The 17,779-nt window shown below is 37.5% G+C and overlaps 1 protein-coding gene across 25 annotated transcripts in view; it reads right to left on the reverse strand.

The window, feature by feature from the left end:
- Positions 1-17,779, reverse strand: part of LOC100643982 (disks large 1 tumor suppressor protein) — a 542,862-nt gene that overhangs the window by 5,961 nt on the left and 519,122 nt on the right. For 19 of the 25 annotated variants that reach the window (XM_012314498.3, XM_012314493.3, XM_012314492.3 and 16 more), the window contains 7 exons: positions 4,440-4,653; positions 4,075-4,232; positions 3,401-3,650; positions 3,085-3,187; positions 2,347-2,385; positions 1,200-1,241; positions 4-102 (listed from right to left, as the gene is read on the reverse strand). In XM_012314498.3, the coding sequence (XP_012169888.1) occupies positions 4-102; positions 1,200-1,241; positions 2,347-2,385; positions 3,085-3,187; positions 3,401-3,650; positions 4,075-4,232; positions 4,440-4,653 (905 nt within the window). The remainder of the gene's footprint in view (positions 1-3; positions 103-1,199; positions 1,242-2,346; positions 2,386-3,084; positions 3,188-3,400; positions 3,651-4,074; positions 4,233-4,439; positions 4,654-17,779) is intronic. The other 6 variants (XM_048410880.1, XM_048410868.1, XM_048410881.1 and 3 more) reach the window with 4 other exon arrangements.

A 17,779-nucleotide genomic window follows, 5' to 3' on the forward strand; every position in this document is an offset into this window, starting at 1 on the left:
TACTACACTCGTCATTATTCTTATCGTCCTCCTGTTCCAGATAAACTAACGTCAGTTCCTCCATATAAGGCAGTTCGACACGATACAAAATTTCTCTACTCCCTGCGACGTAAGACAGATATCTTTTTATGAATGAAACCGGTAGAAGAAGCGCGCGGTGAGATGTGAGAGGAGATGAGAATGAACGTGTAGTAATACGCAGACGAAACCCGCGGTCCCATCTGCGTGAAATCGTTCCATGACAACGGATATTAGCTTCGAAGAAATCTAGCGAAGCTTTACACATGGAGGACGTTTCATTCTATCGTATGCCGGCTTTTGCTCGTTTTACGATTGTTGAAAGGATGAAAGTTTGAAATGTAATTCTTTATAAATGTCATGGATCATTGATGATTCGAGCGAGGTACAATTTGTTAATGCAGCAAGGGATGGTTATAGTGCTACTGATACTTTGAAATTTTATGACTCTATACAGAAATTTCGACTTTTTTACCCATTCCAGATGACCTAGTTCTAAATTAAAATTTTTGTATTCTGAATTGAAATTTCAGTGTTGAATACCTACATTTGTAAATTTTAAATTTAAATTCTTTAAGCTTAGACATGCATCTCTTAACTTGAATCCTTCGTTTTCAAATTTTCAAACACTGAATTAGAGCTTCGAGACATTTAACTTCAATTTCAAATAAATTGATACTCCATAATGTTACAGAATATATAAAAAAGAGAGAGAGAGAGAAAAAAGAGAAATAGAATATAATGAAGACTAAAACAAGAAAAAAGGTCCATTATTCCGCTAGTGAAATCAGTTCGATTGCTCGGCTCGTAGTTTCTCTTGGAAGTCGGTGGGTTCGTTAATCGACAATGCGGCGAGAGGCAGAACGCGGTATTCAAAAGTGACAACGCGCCACGACAAAAGGACGTTGTCGAACAATGCGTTCGTCCCGCGAACGGATCGTTATATCGCAGTAATGAACGTGTGCTTTGTTAATTGATGCGACCGAGATGAAACGAAGAGAACGAGGGGTTTGGGGAATGGAACGGTAGGTGGGAGGGGTCGGAATACATAATGGGGACTGGAATGAAAGGCAGGCAGAGAGTAGGGGAACAGAAAGAAGATACAAATACGTATGTATATAGGAACGGATGAGACAGAAAGAGGTGGCAAAGTGAAGAGAGAAAGAGAGAGACGTGATTACCTTCGGTGTTAGTGTCGTCCTGGGTGTAGCACAGCATGAATGCTAAAACATAACAAGTTCAATATTTCAGTATACGTTGCGTACTAATAAGCGGCCGTTAATAATTGCTAGGATTAATTAAGCTTTAAGCATGAGCAATCATCTTTCCTACCGCGCGGGGCTAGCTCGAGCTTTTCGAACACCCCTGATTGGCCCATCGTGATAGCTCGCACGATCGCTCGTTTTTCCGCGGTGCACGCGAGTTTCGCTCGTTACGTTTTATTCGCTTCGTTAAACTTATAAATTCACGGTGACTATTTATTAGTACCGGTGAAAATGTCAGTAAAAGGAGCGAACATTCGATAAAGTTAAATGTTTTCAAGTCGTTCCCTTCACGATAGAGAAATGATGCAGCTACAGAGTTATAGAGTGATCGTGCTTTCACTGAGAATTCTAAAACTAATTAGAATTCTAAGACCTACTTCTCTTGAAAATGGTGCCAGATATATCTTAACAGAGATTTGCTTCAGAACAATGAATATAGTATTTAATGATTTTCAATAAGTTCAATAAGTTTCACAATTTTCGTAAATAAAGCTTTCCACGTACCAATCCTTTTGCACTCGCGCGACGATCGGAAGAAATGTGAACGAGCAACGTCAAAATTTCCGTTCACCATCAATCACTACACGTGCTGATATTTCTACAAGCATTCGAGGGTGGCTCTACCACTACCACGATCCACCATAAAAGGTTAGCCAGTTAGAAAGCAAGTCGAGTAAAGTGTCACAGTTTGCTCGATCGCGATGTTAGTGACCAAACACATGATGCGAGTATAATTGGTGCAAGGATGAAGTTGCAGAGTGCTGGGCGCAAGCATAGAAAAGGATGTACGAAAGAAGAGACCTCTCGAGAAGCATAACTAATTCACAGGGTCGCTGATATCGTTTCTGTCTTTTCTTGAAAAAACTTTCTTCTTTCTCGTCTTATCGATTCTTTTCGTATATTGATTTCTCGATATATTGATTTCTTCGTATTAAAAAATCAAATAGAAATGTACGTGCACGCGCGCTTGTGTATTTCGTGTATAGTATAACGTATATGTGTATGTGGGTGTATCATGTGATTGTATCTTGTTTCTTCTTGTTGACTAACTTGGAATACTTACGTGTAGGATCGTTTTCGTTCTCGGGTGTCGTGGGCGACCCTACACAAGCAGGCAAAAACAAAACACATGTCACGTTTTCACATGGTAAAAACACAAAAGCTCAATCGGAAGTTGGGCGTATTCGTCGTACTTGTCACGAATTACTAAATGACCTTGACTTGCCAACGCACCTCTAAATGGGCTTTCAGATTCGAAGAGATTGCGTTCCATTTATTTTACGCTTTTTCCGTTACGTTCCCGATACGATTCTTTTTTTCTTTCTTTTTTCGTCGGGTTGACTTTGGTGCATGTTTAATAAAAAGACTTTCTACGTTAATATTGGTCAACCAAAGGGAGTGAAAATAAGAAAAATAAAGAACGATCGAACGACAGGGGAAACAATTGAGTTTATGAAGGGTTTACGAACCTCTAATAACTTCGAATCGTTCGAGAATTAATCTTTATCGAGGTCATCCATTCGATAGATTAAATTGAAGTAGAAAAAAAAAAAGGAAAAAACATAAAAAAGAACACAGAATCATCGTTGTAACAGGGGGATATCAAGACACATGTAAAAAGTACTAATTATAAGTTCAAACATAATATGATCTAGATAATATATATACATATATAGTGACTGAGAAATACGACGACAAATAAAAAATTTTCACGTAAAAAGACCACAATAGGTAATATATACGGGTCTGAACATGCACAGAGCGTGCAGGATACGAATTGGTCATGTTTCAAGACACTCACGTTCCTGATCTGAACCATCTTCAGATTTGTCGTCCTTGCTCTTCATGAACGGGAACTTCCTACTGAATGAGAAGTTCTTCTTCTTTCTATCCAGTGTTGATTGCTGCGATAACATAATTATATCTTCTTGTTAAATACGTTTCTTTTACATTCTTTTTAATAAAAATATTATATAAATATTTAAAAAATATCCATAGTCTATTCTAATTTTAATATTTTGCACCAATTTTTCTAATTTTGATTTGTAATCAATATATTGATACGATCCCGTCGTCCTTCTTCTTGACTTCACGCGCAGCCGATCGAACGAACTCACCTTGTCGAGGATGACCGGCATGTGGCCTTGAAATTTGACGGAACGATCCCTGGCGCGTTGCTTCCGTTCCCATCGTCTGCGTGACGGTATTATGCCGAGACCCTCCTCTTCGCCCTGAGGAGTCACTCTTCTGGCTTGCCACCATTCATCGTCGCTGGCATTCGTCACGTGTAGGATTTCACCGTAACGGAATGCCAAACCACGGCTCGGCAGACCGTCGTCCTTGTTAGGATCGTAGTCGAACAGCGCTCTGTGAAAGCGGATGGAAGTCATTTACGGTGTATTCGTGATTCTTTAGTTTAAGACTCCCATCTTTACTTATATTGACTTAACTTATAATAGCACTACCGTTAAGAGATGTAGGTTTGCCTTTGGCTATACGTGCTTTGAATCTTGGCGAGCGAATTATTTGTGAAAAAAAGTTTGGACTCTATCTAAAAATGTACGAAGAATCTCTGAACTCACAACTACAGTTCGAATTTTTATTTCACTGCCAAGATTCGTTGAAGGATTTTAAATGTTACGAACGTGTGAGGAATGTTAATAGTGGCTTTTTTAATAAATAAAATTACCAAGTAATCTGAAAGATTACACGTCTATGGTAATAGTAAAAATATGAATGTCCGTAGTTATAGGTTAAATTGATATCATTATCTAGTTCCTATTAGTCCTACCTAACGTAAAGCGATTTCTTTTGCGAAGTCCTCATGAGGGTGCCTGTCATCAAATTCTGCTGAGAGATCTGTTGTTTAAGATCATGGATCTTAGCCTCGAATCTGTTGTAATCTTCGGGCTTATACTGCACCACGATCGTCACTGTCTGCCCGGTACCCTGGATACGAATATTACAAAATTTTTAATTACTAAATACGATCGAATCAATTACGACTGGCACAGTTTCATTCATTTCTTTGTTCGGAGATGACAATTCTTAAAATATATCAAAAGATTTGGAAGTATATCTAGAATTCGATGATCGAACTCGATAATAATCGAACACAAATATCTAGAAAGAAATATAGAGATGCTTCGAAGATACCTTAAGGGCCGCGGCGGCCTCTTCATGGGTGGCTGTCCGAAGATTAATGCCATTGACACTGAGTATCTGATCGCCGCGACGTAGTTCACCGCTGAGGTCGGCGGGACCTCCGGCTAGGATGAAGGAAATAAAAATTCCTTCGCCATCTTCGCCACCGACAATATTGAAACCCAGGCCGGAGGAACCTTTGTTGAGCACGACCGTACGTACCTCTCTGTAAAAATAAAAAGTGCTATTTAATTATCACATTCAATTTACCTTAGTCGTTCACTACTTCCGATTATCATATAAGTCATTTAAGGGTCACATTGACTAACTTCGAAGTAAAAGAATTCCAAAGAAAGACCAACTTCAAAACTAAATTGGAAAGTATAGAAAAGTGATGATTTTACACTTTGAATTTACACAAGTAAGTTGTGTACTTATGTAATGAAATTAACAAATGAACAAAAAGTGGAGTTAATTAGCTTGATTTTAATCGATTTCTTTAGATACGATGGTAGAATCTCTTTATTTGTCAGTAATGTACATATGTTATTCGTACATATATATCGTTCTCTAACTTTCACGAAAAAAAACATATCTTTTTCTTTACTAAGAAATACTTCTCATTTTGAATGAAAGAGGCAACACGATTTTCGAGCTGCTCTTTTCCTCCAGTTAAAGGATAAAAGTCTTTTCGTTACGGACTCAAGTAGTATTGAGGTCTTAAAGTATGTCGCCGGACATTAATTGCTTCGCGTCTCGTAGTATTTTTAATTAAAGTCATTGGTTTAGAAGAACAAGTTAAAGTAGCTTTTCAAAGTAACATGATCGCGACACGGCTGATCTCAAGGTGTATTCTCCCAATAAAACACTTGAAATCATCATATAATTCTTAAAGATTAAATAAATCGCGAATATCAGGTTAAAAACGAATGAAACGAACAATTCAAAGGGAGAAATTCAATTTATTTTCTTCCCCATCTTCCGCTTATTTTCTTTTTTAAAAAATTCATATGTATATAATTATATACGAAAGTCCTTACACATTTTACAGAAGAGTCATTTTTATTCAAATAAAGTAATACAAGGTTTTATTACGAAAATGTTACCAAGATGACTAAGCACTATTTTATTATTATTTTATATATTAAAAAACAATTGTGTTATAATAATAAATAATAATTATTCATTAGTGAATGGAAGCTTTTATGGGTGGATATTAACATATAAACCAAAAATAAAGCAACTTTTTTTCGTTATCGCGTGGAATTCCGCTGTGAAATTTTGTAGTATTTTATTTGAATAAAAATGACATTTCTATATGGCGAGTAAAAACCTGCTCACAATACAATTATCCTGAAGAACGTACTAATTTTCTATCCAAATTTTGCAGCATTTTATTCGAGGAACAGAGTTTAATTAAGATCGACGAGGTTAATCGCAAGACAGGTAAATCTCACTCGACCATCCATTCTCGTTACGAACACACTGGATGCGAAGAAAAGAGGAAATACGAAATTCCTTGCTCTGGTCGAGAGCTCTGAAAGCTTAGGCAGTTAATCACCACGCAGTCGGAATCGAGTTCCCGTAGGCGTCTCTCTGTCGCGGAACACACAATTCCCACGTCGACAGACGGAACACGAAACAATTTGTGAACGGAACCTCGTTTCTCCACCTGGTCGATGCATTGTATGTTGGATGACGCGATTTTAAAGACCGAGACACGTACAGGGGCTCGTTTGTCAATATTCTATGTTTGAGCTACCAGTTTATATCAATTGCACTGATACTCGCGCTTGAATCGAATTGGTGTAAACGAGCAGTGGTAACACGCATAAAGAAACCGTATTACCATGAATAATGTAATAAAGTAATAAAAATTTCTGTGTAGAACAAAGAGAGAGAAATTATTATTACTATTATTATTACACTTAATTGGAAATCGTGTGCTTTAATAATCCAATTTGTCTCGGATTTAACTAAAAATACTTTAGGTTTAACTACAAGTAGGAATTCTTAAATAGAATTACTTTATCGCAATCTATCCCGTTAGTTTAGTTAGTTTTCATGGCATTAATACGCGTAAAATATATCTTTTTATATATCATAGACAAATTGGATCATTTATGTCTGTTTACTGCTCTGTGCTTTAAGAAAGTCTGAAAAAATCGCAGACAATTAACAATGCCTTTACTACGTTATAGAATCGTTTCTTAATGCAAATGCTTGAAACTTTCTTCGTTAAAAATAAAATTCGAATTCAAGAATTCTAATTTAATTTAGATTGTCAATGTCTCAGTTTGTTTATGGATTATTAATTTGTCCCAAAAAGTTATACCAATATTATTGTTTAATTATTTCTGTAGCGGCACATGAGCTAGAGGATAATTCGAATCATGTTGTTGTTTTGCCTTGTAGTATCAATATCGTTAAGATTCACATAATGTAATAATAAATAAACTCCGGGCAAAACAATGTCGCCACTACGTGCAACCGTCAAACAAAGACGAATTTAAATTTTCCGGTATTCCCCCGACCAGTATAAATAAACGAACGCGATCGCAAGACGAGCAGTTTTATCAGTCTCAGTTTCGAGCGATCTTATTAGCGATCTATATACAGTCTTTAGCGAATCAGTTTGTACCAAGCGTCTTAGTGAACATTCTTTGTATTTATTAATTATTTTAAATACACTTGACTGTTTTAAGATCGAGTTATCTCGTCATTTAAACCTCACAATCAACCACTCACCGTATTTCTAATCACATTCCCACAATTACTCCAATTTTCCTTGTTTTACAAAAAACGACTTCTTATATATATACACAATTCCTTCCTCCTTTAAAAATTAAAAAAACATTTCTATAATTCAACATCAAGACAGTAAATTATGTATACCACTAAATATGACTGTTTCAAAGGGCGACTTTAGAGCGTACGTCAATCACCCCGCGAACACGAGTATCACGTTGTCTAGAGATTGCTTTATAACCCCCTCTTTCTTCATAGCAGAGGGGGGCAGATTTCCGGAAATATTCCACGACGTGCATAATACGCATTCACGTGACGAAATTATCGCGTTAATTAAGGTTCCTATTGAAATTCGACCGTTTCAGATCGCCCGTGCAGCGGAACTCGAGTATCTGTCGCTACGAACAAGCCAAGGATTTGCGAAAATGACAAGTAGTCAAGAACATGTGTCGTCGTCTCAAAGATTTCTATGCATCCTACAGACTCGAGTTTCATGAAAATGGATCTTACATACGATGTCTTTCAGCTTCCTCCTATTTCGCTCTTCATCATGCCGAGGGTCCATTGTAGTTGTTCGAGAGAGATTTGTTGCTTCGTGACTGGTATCATGCGATAGGCATGGCATGATATGTATGATAGTATCTTAGCATTCGTGAGATTGAGTATGGAATAGCTTGCATATCGCGCGAGCTGGTATTCGAGGCAATAGTCATTTGAAAATGTGTTGCTTGATTGTTACAAGTACAGTTCATTGTTCGTCTCGAATATACAGAGCGTTATTAGGTTTAATTAATTAAAAATTGTCGCAGTTCAATTTTATTTTGGAACGCGATTTTGTTAGAGTTGCTATTTCTGAAATTTCAAGATATTTAGGATTTTATGTAGGATTACTATTTGCTTAATTGCCATAAATTAATTGTGACATCGTCGAAATCGAGTTCGTGATTGAAAAAAAATTTCCAAAATTGAGTTCGACGAAGAGTAAGTCATCCGAATTCCACTGTCACAACCAGAGAATTCAGAATATCGATTAGCTGATTCGGGAGTTGTCCGTAATCAAGTTCTACAACCAGATACTATCGGCAGGATTGGGGTTGAGTGTTCGGGACACATCGTCTAATACAGTTTCGAGACCATCGATATTCACTCGTATCACTGTATGTCCAACAGCACTACAACATTACAGTACTACAGCAATATAAAATAGCACTTATTGTTAATTCGATTGCTTCGATTGCTTTTGTTCCAAAATAATATTTGCTCAGATTCTTTACGAAGGAGAAATTCACGATTCACGACTTGGAAGCCGCGTAAAGGCATTAACTTTGCAGCGAAGTCAACAAAGCACGAAGCCATAAGGTTTTCACAACTGCAGCTCGGTGCTTGAAGTTTCCTGGTATAAAGCTCATCAACGAACACTTTGTAAATATTCTACGGTTAAATGTCATAGAACTAAAAATGCCGGGAGGCACGAGCGGAGTGTAATCGCTGGCTGCATGAGTCGCGAAACCTCAAATCACATGCTGGCAACTGGATAGCCTTAATTAAAGCTGCACCCGCAAAAATCTCAACGAACCACGAATTTTCGCGAAACTCGAGAGAGACGCGATTAGTTCTACACTCTGTTGCCGAGGGAAAATGCTCAGTATCCTAATTAAGATCTCAACATTTTCGAGTCTATTCAGCCATGGCTTATTGCTTTACGAGAGTAGCTCCACCATATCTCAGAGCCAATTGAACTTTGCATAAAAAATCTAGTCTTTCCTTTCTACGAGTTTCACTGCCCTATTCCTCTCTTTGTCTTTACGTTTGCCCAGAGGAAGGATTTCATCTCTGAAAGGTCGATTTTCATTCCGTTTCAGTGGAGCCACTCAACGCACCAGCTTCTCGCTTGCGTTAACAAAGACCTCAAATTAGTGGTCGGTCGGTGCAGCTGCGTTTCCAGGGCTCCATTAAGGTCACGTCGCAATGCACACATCGGATAAACTGAGAGGCGATACAGTGCACTAGCGGTGCCGAATTTAATATGAGTTTTGGAAGCTCAGTGTTCATTCGACGATCGTCTAAAGTCTATTTTTGTATTGTACTTTATTAGGTTTATTAGACTGATCGACTGGTGCTTGTTCAAATAATTTTATTAATTATTAAGAAGTTTTATGGAACGATGAACAATGTTGGGGAAGCTTCAACGTATTCTTGTGTTGGCGGGAAATGACTGACATTAAAGGGGGGACCAATTTTCTTTTGCTACCTAGCAAAAGAAAAAAAATGAGAGAGAGAGAGAGAGAGAGAGAGAAACGGGCGCAGTGCAACTCGGTAACGATTATTCCACAGAGCAACTATATTTAGCCGGCACCATAGCAAAGCACGAAATGTCAATACGTTGCGTGGTGTACCATACAGTATCGCATAACAAAAGTTTGAAACTGCTAAAACTGTTGAATGTCCGTCATGTCTTATTCTCTTTCATTTAGAAACCTATTTTGAATAGGCATATGCTAAATAAGCACACACAAAGAGATTACATGTTTTCATAAAAGATATTCTGATAAAAATGCAATAATGTGTTCTTAGTGGTTGGATTCACTTTTCTATAATAGTCAAAAGAATAACCATTCAATTGCTTTTCAAACGATTTAAAGAGATATGCAAGCTTTGTGCAACATTTCATCAGAAGCCTCTGCAACTCTGATGATTACAGTCACGGTCGAGGACCCGACTGATCATGAAATATTTATGACAACGTTGACCAAGAGTACGATTTCATGGTTAATTGACCGTTCACGAGAACGGCCAGCCTATCGCCCTGCTAATTCATGAATGACTTCATTTCGTTAGCTCGACACGAGGACAACCTCGAGAACGTCGGCTTTAAACAGTGACGCTTCGTACCCACCGAAAGCTTGTCCTTCGATCCAAAATGACCACATTGTCGTTGCAATCCCTGTGGAATGCAGCTTGACGAGAATCTACGAAATTGAAACTTCGACAGACGTGCATAGTGGCTTTTATTAAAAATTGTAATCCGAGGCTTTGTTGCGTCATTACTTGAAATGAAAAATGGCTTCATTTGAGAGGTTAGGATTGTAAAGGAAAAAATGTATTCCTTTGAAGTCTCAATTTAAAAGCAGCACTGACGTATCGAATTTCTGGGTTTTGTCAAGGATCCCACGTAAAGTGACGACACATTCCGAATAATAACCAACATATTAGGAAACAGGAGTTGCTTCTATGTTATAAAAGGACATAGAAGTAATTTGTATTCTTTCCGAGAATACAAATGTTTATCCTTATAGACTGCTCAGAATATATGAATAATAAACTTATTTATATTAAACTGAGACTATGCCTTCAATTCTTAAAATATAAATTAAAAACAGTTTCAATCTCTCCTCAAATTTCGATTTCATCTGTTCAAATATCCTTGACACGCAATACAAAAGTACCTTTCAACTATTAATAGATCCTCGAATGAAAATACCTATCACCTATTTTTGCTACGTTCCACGCTCGATCTGTCCTCGATTAATCGATCTCGGTCTACAAAAACAATTTTCCACAAGGATACCTGCCTCGAAAGATTTCTGTGGAATGTATACCCGTTTAATTCGTGGATAGAGACGTCACTGGCGCACGCGAGTTTCAGCTGATCCAGGCTTACCTGCGCAATGCGTCCGAAACTGCGATACATGCACGTTTCGCACGCACCTGTTTGACGCGGTTCCGCAGTGACGCGATTAACGCCGGAAACAGAAATGTCACTGGGTCAAGAGGTTTCGATTGCAAATCGAATTAAATTCAATTTCGTTTCTTAAAGCTCCGTCGGTTCTATTGCATGGATTCTACATATTGATCAAATAAAAAAATATCTACGTTCATTTTACAGACGCTTTTAAAGCGATCGAAAAATAAACGAGCACGAGTTGCTTTCTCTGAGTTCATTTCTCTATCCTTTCCACGAATCGATAATTTTTTAGCAGTCTGACCAATTATTGGGTTAATCAGCCAGCATAGCAATTTATATTAATCATTTGTACGCCATGGACCAGCGAACATTTGTGGGTCAAGGGAGCCGCACAACTTTCGACTCGACGGTGCAAAATTCACCTCAAACTTTATGAATAGCTTCCAATGATGTCCAGGATAGTTCTCCGTGAAATAAACTTAATTTATAATTCTTATTAATTTTACACGACACTGAGCTTTCCTTGAAGATACATCGATGAGAGAACAAGAATTGAACGTCGAGAGAACGTCAAGAGAAAGTGCCAATGCAATGACGATTCTCAACTCGAGTGGATGCAACGTCACGAAAGCACTTTCATTAAATTACACGTACTTGCTGGCAGAATGGCTGATTTATGGTATGGAAACTTGTAAGAAAAGCAAAATCAGCACGATCACGTAAAGCATAGAAAGGAGGCGTATCATCGGTGCACACGATCCAGCTGTTCACCTCGAATTACTTTCGTAAACGAGCACTGGTCACTCATCCGATTCAGCGGCAGCTGATCAATCGACGATTCTCCATTGAAAAACGCACACCGTGTTCAAAAAGCTGCGCACACCGCGTCGCGCGACGCACGCTGCGCTTGTGCGTGTTCGCAACTGCGACGCACCTGTTTCCTTGGCAGTGACGTAACACAAATCCTGGCCAGGGGTGCCCCGATTCAGACCTCTCCACTAAAACTATCTTCGACCGTAAACAGAAAGACACAGTAAAAACGACGCGATACTTGACGACCAAGTTCGAGTCTTGAAAAACTCGCGAGAGGATCCTACGACAAACACGGTTCCGTCTCAAACACGTCCCGACGTCGAGGGCGTCGCGACGGATTAAAGGCCGCATAGGTGGCCGCCGTGTCGCCATGCGCCGCGCCACCAAGCCGGCCTCCGCGGGCTATCATCAGATCGATAGAAATAAGCTGACTCTCGTATGCTTCCACCACTCTCGCCACCGTCAGCCCCCGATCTCTCTACAATAATCCACCCCTTAACTCCTACTCGACTTTTCCCCTATCGTGGAAACGGGGCCAAACGGAGGGAAGTTTTCGCGGAAGGGCTGCCACCCCTCGCACTTTCCGTTTTTCCATACGTCTAGAGTTTCCGATGTTTTGTCTCGTTTTTAGGGTGGTTTATTTTAGGCTGCTGGATTTGGGAGGGTGAGATGGGGGAGATTAGATAGAGTATTCCGTAATTGGAGGGTTGATTATCACAATAGTGTTACTCAGCCTGTTGCGTGTTTTCATGAAATAATATTTGTTACTATAAAAAATTGGTTATATTTTTTCAAATTATGAAAACGTATCGTGGTAGAGAATAAAATAATTCTCAAAATTTTCATTTACACGATTACGATTGTCAATTAATTTGTGGAATTTGTTGTTGAAAATTAATGTCTGCGCAGTTCTGATAAGGTGATTGGGGAAAACGGAAAATTTACAAAAAAAAAGGAGAGAATGAGTTGCTTTTGTTCGACTTGATTACCGAATTGTATATTTTGCAAATTTTCGTTTAGTCATCGTATCGTATCGAATGAATGATCGTCTGCTGATTCAGTATAGTAATCAAACAATACTTGTCACTGAATATGATTAACATATCACATAGGTGTTTTTCTTCGTCTTTACAGAAACCACTCGTGATCCATAACAGGATAAAATTGTGTTTTTCAGAAAATTCAGTATACTCTGGATTAATGAACATAGAAAAAGGTCTGTTCGTACAAGACAGCTATTGAACGGATGCGCCAATGAATAGACACACTTGACTGACATTTTGACGGAACAACCTCATATGCATCTACATCCGCCCGCTTCAATGACGAACTCTGAGACAAGCGTGTATGGGATTTGTACAGGCGTGGATCGCAGTTAATTGCAACGGCGAATGTAATCGCTGACCAGCCTTGCGAGAATGGAAATTTCACTCGAACGTATCGCTCCTTCCATTGACCTACTTACACACCGCACCATATGTCGCACATCCGCGTCCGTGTGTTTCAAATATACATACATCATCTGATTTTCCAAAAATTCCTTGTTGTGCACGATATGCATGAAATATTTTTGAAAACCGAACGTTCTCTGCTCGAAATTACATTATAGAATAGCGCTACCGCAATAGATGTGGAAACTTCGCTACTTAATACGTGAAACCCTTGGTGTTTTTTTTTTTTTTTTTTTTTCTTTTTTTTTTTTGTAAAAATTTGATGCCGTAAATTGTTAATTTGAAATTCAGAGTTTGTGATTTTATAGATATCGAATAATTTAGTTTTACTGCAAAATGTGCAGGTTTTCTTGTGAAACGATTACGTTTTATAATTTTCTAATTGATTTTTCTAAATTTCATCTAAAAGGCAACGAAGAACACATCGAATGACGAGGCGTTAGCGAAACATATCGAGTAAAAGACGTTTAATATCGGGTTCAAAATGTCAGCCTGGAGACCTCGTATTATCAGGCAAACACTGGAACACGCTTCAGGGGGATAAAAGCTCACGAGGCGTTCCAAGTGATCACGTTCCTGATCTATCTCAAATCTCGTCAAGGAATCACGATCCCCCACCAATATGCTGATAAACGAAGGAAGTCTCCGCTAGTGATAATACAGGGGTAAGCATTTAGAATGCTAATAGTGCAAGCTTTCACCGATAAAGTAATAAAATATCTGCAAGTATTATATTAAACAAATTACTCGACGATCATCTATAATATAATACAAACAATTTTTCCATGTTACTCTACATACAAAGAATTAAAGAAAAGAACTCCAAAGATCTTTAAGATATAATATATTCCAATATAACAAAAATTTCTACGGTAACTTTCAAAAACTCGTACAATATTCTATTCTCAACAGAAATTCTCAACAAACTTCGAGAGAATACAGATTGTTGAACATTATCTTCAATCAGCCACGCGTTAATGACGCTCCTTGGAATTGTCTTAGGAAATCCGGGGAATCCGGAGACATTTGAACCCGGTTGCCTAGCTTTCGTTGAAATTAAAAGTACCGACGAATGTGAGCCGGCAGATTGTACACCGTACTTCGGGAAAATGGAGAATTACCGTCGAAACAAACTTGTCATTTCATTAAGCAAATGAAAAGGTTCCGTTTTACAAGCGTTGTCCCTCCGGATTACGTTCGACCGGTCATTTGTGTATTCGTTTAATTAAAAGCATTGCCTAGGTGGACCCGACGACAGCGTCGTCAGTCGACGAACTTTAATCAAGCTGGACTTGACCCAAAAACGTTGAAACAGCGCGGTACTAGAGTTACGGCCGTGAAGAGCAAGGAGTGCCATGCCGACCGCGCTTTTTGTTAAAAGCACGCTCTACTCGGACAGCCTACTACCGCGTCCTTGAGCCTCCTTCGACAAACTATCATTTCTTCCGGATCCCCTTCTCTCTCTTTCTCTTGCTCTTTTCTCTTCCGTTCCGCAGACATTGAAACGCACTTAGCGACACATATGAAATGAACACGTGATGATATCGCGAGGGAAGAGTTAAAATACACATAGGGGTTGGACGCACGCGAGGTCGGCCATTTCCGGTGCTAGGTGCTTTGTTAATTGTAGAAAACCCTTGACCTTGTCCTCTTGGACACGTGTATACGGACGTTTATTTCGACTAAAATGAAATAGGAGAATGCAACTATGTCGTAGATTGAAGGTATAAGTTTATGTTTGAAAATCTTAATTTCGCTTTTATTTATTTTTCTTTGTATTTTTTTTTTTTTTTTTTTATCATTGTACAAGTTACAACTTGGCTCTTGACCGTAACAATCGATTTTTGTTGGTTGATTATTTGCAAATTTTCATGTATCTATGGAAAATTTAGAGGTGCAAAAATACATAGAACGTGTACACGATATACAAAAATATATAAAGTATCCAAAGTATAGTACATATTATGATGTATAATGAAACAAATCATCGCTTAGGTTTCACTTGTTTAATTGTTTTTATAAGAATATCAATTTGCACAAATTTCCTCAGTATACTGATAATGTATGGTGGAACTCGACGAAATAGATGGTATCGACTTTATCCAACGCACAGTTTGACGGAAGAAACCTGTTTAGATTTTGTGTCAAAATTTTGCAAAAAATATAGCTACTTTCTTTTTTAGACGCGTAAAGTTTCGTAATCTCGTATAATTGGTAGAGATTGATAAACAGCTAGGAGAAAATTTTATTTTTTGCTGTCGAGCCACGGAAATAATTTGATCACGTTGTACACGACAAACTGCGGAAGACGTCTGCCAGCCAGAAGATGGAAATAGACCTGAAAATTCGAGTTCCGTGCCAGTTTCAAGACTTTAATAGGATTACGAGCAGTGTATCCTGAAGTTCGGTAACGAAATGCTTCGACGATCATTATCCCCAAGGTATGTCTACAAAAACTTCTTCCTGGTTGTGTCTAAATTATATCGATTAAAAATCGTGTTTTAAAAATCTTTGAACCAAGATTAAAACGATACACGTTGATCTAATTTCCATTTCGGTTTTTACAATTCTTTTTCGTTGACTTTTGTATTTAGAAAAATGTATGTCGATCTTTAAACTATATTGCACAGAGGTGATTTGCAACGATATTGGAAGAAATTTTTATATATCGAAAATTATATATCATTGTATATTACACGTTTGTGTGTAAAAACGAACAAAAAAAAATGTTATCAATTTAAATAAATGAAAAAGTATTTCCCAAACATCACCAATGGATTTAATTAAAAATTTTAGAAACGGAAAAAAAGGAAGATCGAGCGTACATGTGGAACGAACGAAAAAGGTGCGCAAAAAAGAAAGGATTAATCACATATATATTGCGAAAATATAACTATGAAACATGGAATTTCGCCACGACAAACAGAGTGCCACTCTAATAAACCGTGATTACGATTAAATTGATCGCAACAGACGTCGGTGAATTAAAATATAACTACAACTTCTTATTCCGTTTATATGGTTGTTCAATAGGAAAAGTATTAAAATATATGCGAAATGTAAGGAATACCGTAAACAAAGATATTCGATATCTATTGTGATATAACGACTGTATTTATCACGGAGCAAGAATTCGGATTGGAAATTTAAATTGTAGACATAACAAAATCGAGTTGAAAAGTATATAAACCCCTACGTTTCGTTTCATCGATCACGAATAGAAAAAACGTGTGACATTTATCGTACGAAGAGTGTATAACGTAAGATGGACTAAACGAGGGCGAGACAGATGGGAATAGAAGAAACGAAGAACATAAATTCGAATCTGTTTTTACCCGCGTAGAATCGTTGATAGACGTAACGCCCCCTAAAATCCAACCTAAAATCCTCTCTTGTCTACCTTCGTCCGAGGCTTTACGCAACATTTGAAATGTTTCCTCGATTAAGATGATTCACATTTCTTCCCGGGTTTCTGATCTGCATGTTTATAACAGACATTTCATTCTCGTCTATTATACGCTTTTGTAGATCCTTTCGTTACGAATTAAACGGAACAGGAAATATCTTTTAAAACTTCCTAATACCTTAAGCTATTACAAGTTTACTTTTATTTAATTAACTAACTGCTGTTATTTTATTACCTTTCATTAATTAACACTTAGTTTGTAAATAAATAAAGAAAGAAATAATAAATGGAAAAATAATATTAAAATTTCTATTTAAAAAACAAATAGATCTACGGATATTGTGATTTATATTTTTGATTAAAAATTTATTAGAAATATGGTAGTATATGCCTTTTCTATTACTACAAGTTTACTGTCTTTTCATGGCTGGAAGTATATAGTTTTGATCCAAAGTGGAATGTTTTACGAGTAAAAGCTTGTGAATGTAGACATTTTCCAGTCGAAGGACCTCGGAATAAAAGACTTCTTTTCATGGTCACCGATGTCGTAAATACTAGGTTTGTCGATGTGGGACGGTGTCTCGAATCCCATAAAATCACGACTGTAACCTTAAGTGAGATTAGGGGACCGGCTTCTCGCATTTTTCTTTTCTTCTGCGATCCAGGGCAAATATTTGCGCTTGACCTGGGTCAACCGATTCTTATATTGAATAGGATATATAGATATTAGCTCAAGTTTTTCTAACCAGAGATATTTCTTTAAGAAACTTAGCTTTGTCATTATTTATCACTCTTTCACTTTTTTATTTTATTCATATGATATGATATGATATTATCATCTTGATATGACGTCATAATATGGCATTCCGTTGTTTGCAAGTATCGATTAGTAAATCTCCTCTCTTTTTAATGCTTATGCGTAATTTTGTCGTATTATCCTTCTAAACACGATAAAAGAAGAGGATCAGGAATTTTCTGATGCGTCACGAAATGCCCCGTAATATAGGAAATCTCAAGTTTAGTTATATTTAGAAATTTAGTCAGTAGTCTATGAATATTCATTTGAGTTCAAAGAAACCAGACAAAGATGTTCCATACTTTATTCTTTTTCTACATAGCTCAAGTATCGTGTAAGAGGAATAAAGCCAAATCTGACTGATTCAATTGAACTAATGAAACTTAATCCGCGATAGTCATTCAAAGGGTCCAACGAAACAATAAACGTTAAATAGCCGTCAATAGACCAGAA

The sequence above is a fragment of the Bombus terrestris genome, chromosome 12 (genome assembly GCF_910591885.1).
Source record: "Bombus terrestris chromosome 12, iyBomTerr1.2, whole genome shotgun sequence".
Classification (NCBI taxonomy): domain Eukaryota; kingdom Metazoa; phylum Arthropoda; class Insecta; order Hymenoptera; family Apidae; genus Bombus; species Bombus terrestris.